Source organism: Thamnophis elegans, chromosome 12 (genome assembly GCF_009769535.1).
Source record: "Thamnophis elegans isolate rThaEle1 chromosome 12, rThaEle1.pri, whole genome shotgun sequence".
Taxonomy (NCBI): domain Eukaryota; kingdom Metazoa; phylum Chordata; class Lepidosauria; order Squamata; family Colubridae; genus Thamnophis; species Thamnophis elegans.
The window spans coordinates 4840992-4853889 of record NC_045552.1 but is presented as its reverse complement, the minus strand read 5'-3'; the positions used below and the strand labels follow the sequence as shown (position 1 = coordinate 4853889).

At 48.7% G+C, this 12898-nt stretch overlaps 1 protein-coding gene across 9 annotated transcripts in view; it reads right to left on the bottom strand.

Annotated features, from left to right (window-relative positions):
* The window catches only part of ARHGEF1 (Rho guanine nucleotide exchange factor 1), a 69387-nt gene that overhangs the window by 27286 nt on the left and 29203 nt on the right, over window positions 1-12898 (bottom strand). For 8 of the 9 annotated variants that reach the window (XM_032228117.1, XM_032228112.1, XM_032228111.1 and 5 more), the window contains exons 7-11: window positions 8444-8549; window positions 6489-6629; window positions 3852-3881; window positions 2392-2494; window positions 73-166 (exon numbers count right to left, since the gene is read on the bottom strand). In XM_032228117.1, the coding sequence (XP_032084008.1) occupies window positions 73-166; window positions 2392-2494; window positions 3852-3881; window positions 6489-6629; window positions 8444-8549 (474 nt within the window). Of the gene's footprint in view, window positions 1-72; window positions 167-2391; window positions 2495-3851; window positions 3882-4302; window positions 4426-6488; window positions 6630-8443; window positions 8550-12898 lie in introns of those variants that run through there. The other variant, XM_032228118.1, reaches the window with a different exon arrangement.

The window sequence follows — 12898 nt, the reverse complement described above, 5'->3', positions numbered from 1 at the left end:
AAGTCCGTGGGTTAAGGGAGTTTTGCCCTATTTTATGACTTTTTCGCCACAATTGTGAAGGGAATCACTTACAATGGGAATCCCCACGGTTCCAGCGGGCCGGGTCCAAAATGCTGAAGCCTTTCCTTGGCTTGATGGCTTCCTCTGGTTTCTTGGTCCCAGAAATCTGGATTAAATCAGAGAAGAGAAACTGACCCCACTGTTCCCAAATCTCAGGTGAGCACATGTGTCCCCCCAGAGGTGGGTTCCTACCAGTTCGCACCAGTTTGGTAGAACCGGTTCGTCAAATCTACCGAACCGGTTAAAAGAGGTACCACCAGAAAGCAGGCCACACCTACAGAAGAGGTTCCCAAAAATTTGGAAACCCACCACTGACACATACACAAACACACACACACACACACACACACACAGAGGCAGACTCACACAGAGAGAGAAAGAGAAAGAAAGGAAGAAAGAAATAAAAAAAGAAAAAAAGTGAGAGAGAGATGAAAGAAAAAAAGGAAAAAGGGACAGAGAGACAAAAGGAAGGAGAGAGAGAGAGAGAGAGACAGAGAGAGACAGAAAGAAAGAAAACACATGGCCGACAAGCCACTCCCATCAGGTCACATGGCTGGCAAGCCACTCCCACAAAGGGGGCCACACCCACAGAGTAGGTTCGAAAATCTTTTGAAACCCACCACTGGTGTCCCCTCTCCTGCAGGAGCTGCACTGGCTTTGGGTAAAATTCAAGGTGTTTCCTTTGAAGCCCTTCATGGCTTGGGGCCAGGTAGCAATAGCAATAGCAGTTAGACTTATATACCGCTTCATAGGGCTTTCAGCCCTCTCTAAGCGGTTTACAGAGTCAACATATTGCCCCCAACAACAATCCGGGTCCTCATTTTACCCACCTTGGACGGATGGAAGGCTGAGTCAACCTTGAGCCGGTGAGATTTGAACCGCCGAACTGCAGATAGCAGTCAGCTGAAGTGGCCTGCAGTGCTGCACTCTAACCACTGCGCCACCTCGGTAATCCAAAGGACCGTCTGTCAACCATGAAGCTGACTTTTTCCCGGTTACGTCCACTCCATCCACCCGGGCGGGGAGGCAGGGAAAGTTGGGGATGGCTTAGTGATCGTTCGGAGTTATGATGTGTCTCTGCAGAGTTACTTACGACATGGTTTTGGCCATCCTTCCATTCCGTGATCACATTTTGAGTGCTTGGCAATCAGATCATGCTCCATGGTGATCTCACCATGATTTTTGCCTTTTTTTTTTGCTTTTTGCTGGAAACTGGTATTAAGTTCTGGTTTCCAGCACAAAAGCCTTATTGGCTGAAATGGGCACGCTTAACGACTGCGGCGTCTGCTTAATGACTGCCCCAAAATAGATCGTGCAATCAGGTACAGTCACATGATCACCTGCTAAATGACTATCGCGATTTATGATTGTTAACTCCAGGCTGAATTATGGTCACAAGTTGAGGACTACCTACATATAAGTGTTTCTCAAGCTTGGCAACTTTTAAGACATGCGGACTTCAACTCCCAGAATTCCCCAGCCAGCCTTGTTTCTCAACCTTGGCCCTTTAAGATGGGTGGACTTCAACTCCCAGAATTCTCCAGTGAGCCATGCTGGCTGGGGAATTCTGGGAGTTGAAGTCCACATGTCTCCAGGAGTAGTATAAAGAAACAGCTGTGAGTTGCAGAAGGACAGTTAATCAACTCAGTTCTTGAGCATTCCCCTCGCCTGAATCCCAGTGCTAGTTGTTCCCGACTCTAGGGGGCGGTGCTCATCTCCTTTTCAAAGCCGAAGAGCCAGCACTGTCCAAAGACGTCTCCGTGGTCATGTGGGAGGCATGATTAAATGCTGAAGGCGCACGGAACGCTGTTACCTTCCCAACAAAAGTGGTCCCTATTTTTCTACTTGCATTTTTACATGCTTTCGAACTGCTAGGTTGGCAGAAGCTGGGACGGGCGTGATCCAACAAATGCGCGCATGACAAAACCGCGCCAACAAAACCGCGGCGCTAAAACCGCAACATCATCAATGCGGCGACAACAGCGCACCGACAGAAGCGCGATTTAAGTTAAGGTAAGGGTTAGGTTTAGGGTTAGGTTTAGGGTTAGGTTTACAGCGCGCTTCTGTCGCCGCGCTGTTGTCGCCATGCTTCAGCGCTCATTCGTCGGCACGCTTTAGAATTTGCGGTTTTGTCACCACGGTTTAGTCGGGCGTGCTTTTGTGATTCGCCCTTTTGTCGGTGAACCTGTACGGGAGCTCACGCCGTTACATGGCGCTAGGGATTCGAACTGCCAAACTGCCGGCCTTTCTGATCGACAAGCTCAGCGTCTCAGCCACCGAGCCACCGCGGACTAGAAGACCTCCAAGGTCCCGTCCAAACCTTAAGCTTACCTTTTTGCGGAAAAAGTTTGCTTTTGATTTCTTGTTATCCGCTGTCTTGGCCTTAACCCCCAGATGCTTCATATACGTGACAATGGCGGTATATATGGCAGAGCTAAAAGGACAGAGCAGAGGAAGAGAAAAAAAAAAAGATTGTTACGGTTAACACAAAAAAACCTGCAAGGCTGCCAGCTCAGAATATTCAAGGCAGCCTCGAGTTAAAAAGACACAACCAAACGCAGAAGCAAAATTGAACAGGGACACGGCACACACCTACAACAGGAGCAAACAAGGCTTGTTGCGACCTCCCTCGCTATCACTTCCTTTTTCCAGGCCTGAGAGTTACTAAGAAACCTGCCAAATTTCACTTTTTTTGTGTGTGCTAAATATGCACATGCATGTGGAAAATCTAAGCAAGATTTGGCAAAAAAAAAAGAGAGCTTAAGATACTTTCCAATTCACAAATCTGTTATGTTCCACAGCTCTCTCGCCTCCTCCTCCTCCTCCTCTGCGGATTTGGGGAAGTGTGATCCGGCTCACCGATGGGGGCCAACAAGTGAGGTCGGGCGTCCAGAGAGACACTTCTGACTACAGACAGTCCTCGACTTACGACAGTTCATTTAGTGACTGTCGCAACAACACTGAGAAAAACGACTGATGACATTTTTTCACACTTACGAGTGTTGCATGCTCAAAATTCAGATAGCAATAGCAGTTAGACTTATATACCACTTCATAGAGCTTTCAACCCTCTCTAAGCGGTTTACAGAGTCAGCATATTGCCCCCAACAACAATCCGGGTCCTCATTTTACCCACCTCGAAAGGATGGAAGGCTGAGTCAACCCTGAGCCGGTGAGATTTGAACAGCCGAACTGCAGAACTGCAGTCAGCTGAAGTAGCCTGCAGTGCTGCATTTAACCACTGCGCCACCTCGGCTCTCTATAAGATGCTTGGCAACTGACTTGTATCTAGGACGGTTGAAGTGTCCCGGGGTCGTGTGATTTCCCTTTTGAGACCCTCTGATAATGGGAAGTCCATGCATTTAGCAAAAGAGTTATTCAATGAACTGCCGCGGTGATTCTCTTAACAACTGTGGTAAGTTAAAGTCGTTGAATGGGGGTGGGAAATTCACTTTAACCACTGTCTCGCTGAGCTACAGAAATTTGGGGGGGGGGGGCTCCGTTGTGGTCGTAAGTCGAGGACCACTTGCAGCGTGAGCCAAAACGGTCGGGGCACTGGTGAAAGTTGACTTTGAAGCTTTTAAAGCAGCCGGGACTTTCTCAAACCTGGAAGGGTTAAATGACTGTTTCTCTTCTTCCCCTCCTCCAACTTCCTGAGGCACAGAGCTCAATGTGCTGCAAAGCCACATCCGGTTGCATGTAGGAGAGTGAAAAAGTGTGTTTCCGCCCCTCCCCCTCCCAGAAACACACACACACACACACACACCACTCTGCACCTGTTGGTCGCCTACCTTTTTTCCTCGTCGGTAGAAATGGTGAGGCTGGAACCGATGGGGAGAGAAAAGAGAAAAGGTGGGGGGGGAAAAAAATCAGGAAGCGAATGACACGTTCGGGACCCCACCTTTGCAATCCTTCCAATCCAGCTGTTTGTCCAGAGGTTAAACAGCTGGCCTACAGCGCTGCCGAGGAAGTGGGGATTTCAACCCTCTGTCCTCTGCCTTTTAACGATTCAATCTGCTTTTTCGGAACTAACCACCTACAGCAGGTTTTTTGGGGAATCCGCTCCCACGAACCCTTTGTTGCCGGCTGGGGCTGATGGGAGTTGTGGCCCAAAAGGCTCTGAAAAGTAACCTGGCCCTCTACATAACAGCGAAGCCCCTTTTCTCCCCTCTGGGGGCAGCAGCCTCTCGAAACCACCCACTGCCCCACACCACCCCATGTTTTCATTTCTGGAAAACCTACCGGTAATGCAGCCCCATTTTGGCCCAGTAGAAGCAGAAAAGTATTCGAAAGGCAAATAAACATATTCTCTCTAGCCGGAGAAAGTGACTGCAGGATGGACTGGCATACAGCAACTGGAGGGGGAAGGGGGGCGCCAGGGGTGTTTTATACACTCGGCAAGGATGATGCAACCAGAGGCAACATCCCGAGTTGGGTGGGGAACATTTCCCCCCCATCTCTCCTCCCCTCCTGCCAGCTGGATCCTATTATCCGGCAGGGATTTGCCAAGGACTTGCCACTGATAAACTGGCTGGCTCCTCAGTCTCATCCCGGCCCTGATGGGATGGCTGCCAGAACCAGAGGCTCCATCCCAGGGGGGGGGGGGGGGGGGGGGGGGGGGGAAGGATGGAAGGATGGAAGGAAACAAGGACTAGGAATGAGATCCCAATTGGCAGGGAGGGGACTTGCCTGAAATAGAAAACCTTGAAATGGATCTGCAGCTGGGATAAAACAGAGGATAGTCCACTATAGAAATAGCACTTAGGACTTATATACCGCTTCACAGTGCTTTTAAAACCCTCTCTCAGCGGTTTACAGCAGTGGTTCCCAAACTTGGCAACTTTAAGACTTGTGGACTTCAACTCCCAGAATTCTCCAGCCAGCTCTGCAGAGCTGGAGAATTCTGGGAGTTGAAGTCCACAAGTCTTAAAGTTGCCAAGTTTGGGAACCACTGGTTTACAGTGTCGGCCTCTTGCCCTCAACAATCTGGGTCCTCGTTTTACCCACCTCGGAAGGAGGGAAGGCTGAATCAACCTTGAGCCTAGTGAGATTCGAACTGCCAAATTGCAGGCAGCCAGCAGTCGGCAGAAGTAGCCTGCAGTACTGCACTCTAACCACTGCCCCACCGTGGCTCGCTATAAAGGCAGACTGGCAGGGGTAGCTACTCAAAGCCAAATGGTTGCAAACTAACAAGAGTTGTGAGGGACGTTGGAGGTCTTCTAGTCCGACCCCCTGCTCAGGCAGGAAACCCTCTACAATTTTGGACAAAGGCTGTCCAATCTCTTCTTAAAAACCACCAGTGTTGGGAGCACCCACAACTTCTGGAGGCAAGTTGTTCCACTGGTTAACTGTCAGGAAATTTCTCCTGAGTTCTAGGTTGCCTCTCTCCTTGGTTTCTGAGGATGATGGGTGTTTTCTGTCCCCCCCCCCCCCCCGGCTGCAGGCCCCCGCAACGGAAGAGACAAAACCCTCCGTGTGGGTCCACAAACAGGAAAGTGACACCTGCAGGAAGGTATGAAGGCGAGCTCCCACTTAGGATTCTTTCCCAGCCTGCTTTGATGGATGTTAATGTCCATCTTCTGAAGCATGGTGACAAAACCTATGGCATCCGAAAGAGGTGCAGGATTGCAGAAGAGACTCGGGGGTGCATGAAGAGGGGTACAAGGCAGTGGTGAAATTCATTTTTTTTTTAAACTACCAGTACTGTGGGCGTGGCTTGGTGGGCATGGCAGGGGAAAAGGTTACTGCAAAATCCCCATTCCCTTCCCACTCTGGGACCAGCCAGAGGAGGCATTTACCGCTTCTCCGAACTACTCAAAATTTCCGCTACTGGTTCTCCGGAACCTGCTGGATTTCACTCCTGGTACAAGGTCTTGACCGTGGTTCCACCACAAAACCGCGGTAGACAAAAGCGCGCTCGACGAAAGCGCGTACGTGACGTCATCACAGCGCGCCGAAAACATCGCGCTGTGATAGGTAAATGTAAAATTAAAGCGAAAACCTTACCCTAACCCCCCCAAACCTAACCCTAACCCTAACCCTTAACCTAACCCTAAACCTAACCCTAAACCTAACCCTTAACCTAACCCTAAAGCTAACCCTTAACCTAACGCTAAAGCTAACCCTTAACCTAACGCTAAACGTAACCCTAACGCTCTAAACCTAACCCTAACCCTAACCCTAACCCTTACCTTTATGTGAATCGGCTTGCTTTAATTTTATTTTTATTTCAATTTTTAATTTTTTTCGTCGCGCTGTGATGACGTCACATACACGCTTTCGTCGAGCGCGCTTTTGTGGACCGCGGTTTTGATGGATCACGCTTGACCGTAACCAGCACACCATCAAAGAAGGAATGCCATCTTTGCTACGGCGAAGAAGGAAGCTTGAAAGGGCAAAGCGGCATAAGCCAGGAGCGCTTCACTCACTGCATCTCCTCCAGTTTGACCAGCAGCTGTTCGGCCAGCTGTTTCTCTTTGGCCTCTCTGATGCCTTTGTCTTTGGTCCGATAGCCCTCGAGTTCAAAAAGCTCCTTCTCTCCTGGGGTCATTCCCATTTTCCTCTTTTCCCTGCGGAAATAAAAGAACAGGCGGTCGGGCGCTGTACGTTGGATGGCATCCGTAGATTAATCCAACTGAATTAAATCCATTTTCCAGAGCTGGCACCATCAGCGGAGCCCCGAGTGCAACACGCTAAGCTACAGAGAAACCTAATTAAGTGTGAAACTAACCAACCCTAGCAAGCTGTGCAAATGCTTTTCTCAGCGTAGCTGCCCTGTTCCTGCCTGAAGCCATCAATGATTGTTCACACAACAAAGAGTTTGTACAACATAAAAGGTAAACTCGTGCCGCCTCTAAGAGAGGGAGGCTCATCACCATTTCTTAGTTGAGGGAGCCAGCATTATCCGAAGATGCTCCTGTGGCCATGGCTATATAAGGTGAGGCCAGGGGTGAAACGCTACCAGTTTGGGATGGTTCAGTAGTAAAAAAAAAAATGCTTTAAAAAGTTTTTTAAAGTTGCGACAATCAGCTGTGCAATGGTGAGCTGCGGTGCGCGATTCTAGTGAATCTAAATCGTGCGGCACAGCTGTCCCTTATAGAAGTCACTTATTTCTAGCTTTTGGAATCAAAAGCCTTATTATTAAGATATTGACATTTACTAGCTGGAGTAGCGGGATTGAACAGTCAGCCAAATCACACCGTTGTGGTTGATTTGATTGGAGAGGGCTGACTCATGCGTGAGGCAATCTGCGCTGCGATTGGTTACTATGGGTGTAAAGGGGGAGTTTCCCTTTTTTCCCGCCTTTTTTCGTCTGTGTGCTTTGTGATTTACCTCACGATGCTCTCATTTGCCTGACTAGCTTGTTATGTGTGTGTGTACGCGCGCATGTGTGTGCACGCGTGCATATTCAAGTCTTTTTCCATGTAAGATTGAGAGTATCTTGACGATGTTTCGACGAGGTCCCACTTGCCATCTTCAGGCTGGTGCCTTCGGCTTCGTGCTTGTGCGAGCAAAGCGTGATCGGAGCTGCCGTCTTTCTTTAAATATTGGTTTGTGTGTGTGTGTGGAGTGCTGGCTTTGTTGATGTAAGCGGGTTGGTTGGCTGTGTTGTTACATCTCGATTAGTTGATGGAGTTGATGTATGCAGATTAGTCGGCTGTTTTGTAACATCCTGTGTGGCTGAGGTACTGGCTGTGTGCCCATTAGTCTTTTGTGTTGTAACGATCTGGGTAATGGGCTGTGTGATGACATCCTGAGCTCTAGTATAGTGATATACTGAGTCCTGTGCTGCAACATCCTGGGAGGTTGGCTGAGCCTTTGCGATAACCCGCTTATAGCAACAAAGCCAGCACTCCACACACACACACCAATAGTTATAGAAAGACGGCAGCTCCAATCACGCTTTGCTCACACAAGCATGAAGCCGAAGCCACCAGTCTGAAGATGGCGATACAGTGTATGTATATAGTTACAAATATATCTATCTATATCTATATATCTATATATCTGTAACTATTTACATAACTATAAATTTGTATCACCACCTCTGACTTCATTTGGACACCTGTTGAGCAATTCCCTGACAAGCCAGGATCAGATTTCCCAAAATCCTTCTGCAAATGGTGGTTCTTAAACCATTTGACCCCAATTATAGGCAGTCCTCGCGTAACAACGGTGATTGAGGCTGGAATGTCCATTATTAAGCGATGCGGCCGTTAAGATGTGCCACTTAGGACAGCAGTTCCGGCACGTCCGGATGCCGTCCTTAAATGAATCCCATGTGGGCATTAAGCACAATGCCACATGGGCCGGTATTTGTGATTTCTGGCTTGTGGCTTTGATTGTCGGAAGGCACGAGCCTTGAGAATTGCCGGTTGCAAACCTGAAGTCCTCCAGCTGCTGGGATATCTCCACTTCTTGAAAAGCTTGGATGTCCTGCAAATATTTTTTCAGTTGGTCTTCCGGGATGAGATCAGGTCTGTTTCGGTCTGCAATCGGAGAAGAGGAGAAAAAATTCACCTAAAATTCACAGGCAATGTTCGGCAATCACGGTTTAAGACAGCTTTGGGCGCAAGGAAAAAGCCACAAGGGCCCTATGCAACACTTGACTTGGCTTGGCTGTTTTCTTCCAGACATTTCACTACCAAACTAGGCAATTTCATCAGTGCTAGGAGGGAGTAGAGCTTCAGAGGAGAATGAGATCCTTGGTGTTCTCTGAGCTTGGCTGTTTTCTTCCAGACATTTCACTACCAAACTAGGTAACTTCATCAGTGCTAGGAGGGAGTGGAATTTGCTCTCCCTTCTAGCACTGATGGTATCGCCTAGTTTGGTATAATGAAACATCTTCAGGAAAATAACCAAGCTCAGAGAGCACTAAGGACCCCCACAGTCCTTCTCCTCTCCACTTTGCAAACCCTGCTCCCTTCTAGCACTGATGATAGCATTAGCATTTAGACTTATATACCGCTTTACAGTGTTTTACAGCCCTCTCTAAGCAGTTTACAGAGACAGCCTTTTGTCCCCAACAACCTGGGCCCTCATTTTACCCACCTCAGGAGAATGGAAGGCTATCAACCTTGATTCTGGCGAGATTCAAACTGCCAAATTGCAGGCAGCTAGCAAGCGGCAGAAGTAGCCTGCAGTACTGCACTCTAACCACTGCACCACTGAGGCTCACGATGTTACCTAGTTGGGTAATGAAATGCCTGCAAGAAAACCACCAAGCTCCGAGAGCATTAAGGAGCCCACAGGCCTTCTCTTCCTCTACTCCACAAATCTCACTCTAGTTCTGAGGATGTTGCAATAAAACCACCAAGCACAGAGCGCACCGGGGGGGGGGGGAGCATCGTTCAACCCTGAGCTATAAATATTTCCTTCTATCGACAACCTCACGTTTCCCAGCCCTTAGCCTAGCCAAAGCTTGCAAAGATTTTGTCAGTTCGACACCGAAATAATCCATTTCCAACGTGGCTTTTACACAGCTACAGTTATTGTGACCCGAACTAGCAGGAGATTCGGACAGTGGGGAGGTTGGGGAGGAAGATGGGCCAGTCCTGGAGTCTGGGGAAGGCTCAGATGAGGGCTCTGTATCGGAGGCAGAGAGGGGGCCAGGGCTGACTGACATTTATCAGCTGCCTTTGGAGTCGGAGATCAGTGAGGCAGAAGAACAGCTGGAGCCTGTTCCCAGATGCACGGATGCGCAGAGCTGCTAGGAGAAGGGAACAGCTAAGGAACAGAGGTTGACTCGGAAGTAAAGGCTCAAGTGGATGCTGAATGGCTCCTCCCACAGGGAATAAACAGGAGCAAAAGGGGAGTGGAGTTTGCAGGAGACAATTAGTTTGCTTATTATTGGGAAGATTGGCTTATCTGAGTTTGTGCCTCACAGAGACTCCTTGCCAAGTATTTCATTTTACAGTGTTGGGACTGTAACAGGGGTGGGTTCCTGCCTGTTCTAACCTCTTCTCTAGAAGAGGTTCCACAAATCTACAGTGCCGTTTAGAACCGGTTCCAGCTCCCTCCCCCCCCGCCCGTCCGCACATCATCAAGATGAAGAGCGAGAGGAGGAATTCTGGGAGTTGAAGTCCACAAGTCTTAAAGCTGTCAAGTTTGAACACCCCTGGGTTTTTTTTCCCTAAACGGTTAGGGGTGCAAGAGTCTTGTAACTTGACAGCTTTAAGACTTGCGTGCTTCAAATGCCAGAGTTTCTGAGCCAACATGACTGGAGGAGGAATTCTGGAAGTTGAAGTCCACAAGTCTTAAAGCTGTCAAGTTTGAACACCCCTGGGTTTTTTTTTCCTAAAGGGTTAGTGGTGCGAGGGTCTTGGAACTTGACAGCTTTAAGACTTGCGTGCTTCAAATGCCAGTTTCTGAGCCAACTTTTGGTTGCTAAGCAAGAGCGTTGTTAAGTGAGTTTCATCACATTTTACAAGTTGGCCATGCCCACCCAGTCACATGGCTGCCAAGCCACTCCCACAAAGCAGGCCACACCTACAGAAGAGGTTCTAAAAACTTTGAAACCCACCATTGGACTGTAAGCTCGGCCTGGCAATTATCCAAGGACTGATAAGGTCTGGGGTTTTTTTTGCAATTAAGCCTTGAAAGGCTCATTGCCGGGACTTTTCTGGATGTGAATGCCAGGCATTCACATTAACCAAATAAAAAAGGTCTTTTTTCGGGACAAGGAGCTTGTTTCATGATTCTATTATGCCTGACTCAGAGCAACCATCCCCAAAGATTTCTAGGTGGAGATTCCTTCTGGTCCCATCCCATGTCTTAAATTCGCCCAGCCATAAAGGAACCCTGTGAAACGCTGCATTTTTTGGTGGTCAGCGGCCTTTCCAAGGGATATTTTTGCTGCTATATTTGTACAAATACCGAAATTAAAATTAAAAAATGGCGCAGACCAAAAGAGAGGACATGACATAAACCTAGAATAAATCTGCCCAAAGCTTTCCCAGCTGTCCTGGCAACTGGCCCTGCAGGATAAATGGGAGGGCTTGGTCTGCTGGGGTGAGCTGGGAACCATTTGGGGGATTTGAAGTCCCTTTCCAGGGGAGGGACCTGGGCTGAGATTTTTTTTGTGCAAACACAGCAAATTGCTTGCAGCTGTTCCCATGCCACAGTCCCTGGCCTGCTCCCATAAAGGAAGTTGTCCCAGGAGCCGACGAAGAAACCTTGCTAGAATTACAAGGCAACCATTTATAGGGGTGGGTAGCGCAGCTGTTGAAAGACATATGTTCCTCTCCCAACACATGAAAGAGGGGGACAATTCTGGATTTAATCTGCAGTGGATCTCCATCCACGAGATCCATAGGGCGGGTGATCTGGTGAGGCCCAAGATGTACCTCCGATCAGAAATAAGAACACGGGGGGAAATATTGGCAAGGGAGAGAAAGCCATTAATAGTTATGGCAGCGCTGTTCAACCTGGGCAACTTTTTAAAAAGTTTGGACTTCCAAGACTTCCAACTGCAATGTGCTCTACATGGGGCTGCCCTTGAAGAGCATTCGGCGACTTCAGCTGGTCCAGAATGCGGCCGCGCGAGCGATTGTGGGTGCACCTCGCTTCACCCACGTTACACCTATCCTCCGCGAGCTGCACTGGCTGCCTGTCGATCTCCGGGTGCGCTTCAAGGTGCTACTTATCACCTATAAAGCCCTTCATGGTAGTGGGCCTGGGTATTTGAGAGACCGCCTACTGCCAATTACCTCCACTAGACAGATACGATCGCATTGATTAGGCCTCCTCCGAATTCCATCTACTAGCCAGTGCAAACTGGCAACTACCCGGAGGAGAGCCTTCTCGGTGGCTGCTCCGACCCTCTGGAACGAACTCCCCGTGGAGATTCGGACCCTCAACACCCTCCAATCCTTCCGCGCCGCTTTGAAGATCTGGCTGTCCCGGCTGGCCTGGGGTTAAGATTCCAACCCCACCCGAATTGTGTGACTGTTGTGCTCTCTTTTAATATGTTGTATTGTTTCCATATTGGAATACTGTTTGTCTTTCCCCCCCTGCCTTTTTGAATTGTGAGCCGCCCTGAGTCCCCCCAGGGAAAAGGGCGGCATACAAATAATAAAAAGATAAAAGATAAAAAGAAGTTCCAGCTCCAGTTGGAGAATTCTCACGTCTCCCTCTGGGATTAGAATTCCGCCACTCGCTAAAGTTTTGCAATTATCTAATGTGCATTGATTCTATATTGGTCCAGTGGTGAAGATGCCGGTCTAGAAACCAGGAGGCTGTGAGTTCGAGTCTTGCCCTAGGCATGAAAGCCAGCTGGGTGATTTCGGACCAATCACCAGGGGACAGCGAGTTCTAGTTCTGCCTTAGGCATGAAAGAAAACTGAGTGGATTTTGGGCCAATCGCAAGGAGCCTGTGCGTTCTATTCCCGCCTTAAGCATGAAAGATAACTGGGTGACTTTGGGCCAATCACCAGGAGACGGTGAGTTCTAATCACGCCTTAGGCAAGAAAGCCGGTTGAGTGACTTTGGGCCAATCCCTCTATCTCTCAATTCAATCCACCTCACAGGGTTGTTGTTGTTGTGGGGGAAATAAGAAGAGGATGGAGTATTGTGTATATTCCCAGCCTTGACTTGCTTATAAAAATAATCAATAATCTCTGTAAAAATAGGATAAGTTAGGTACACTGACATATAGTGGAAATACACCAAGGGGAGGAGGAGTGGGATAGAAGAAAGATGGGTAGAGAGGGACGGGAGAGAGGATGGGAGGGAGAGTGAGAAGGGAGAGAGGGAGTGGATCGGGAGAGAGGAGTGGTAGAAGGGGAGGGGAAGTAAGGTAAAGGGGGATGATGGAGGGAAGATAGAAAGTTGGAGGGGG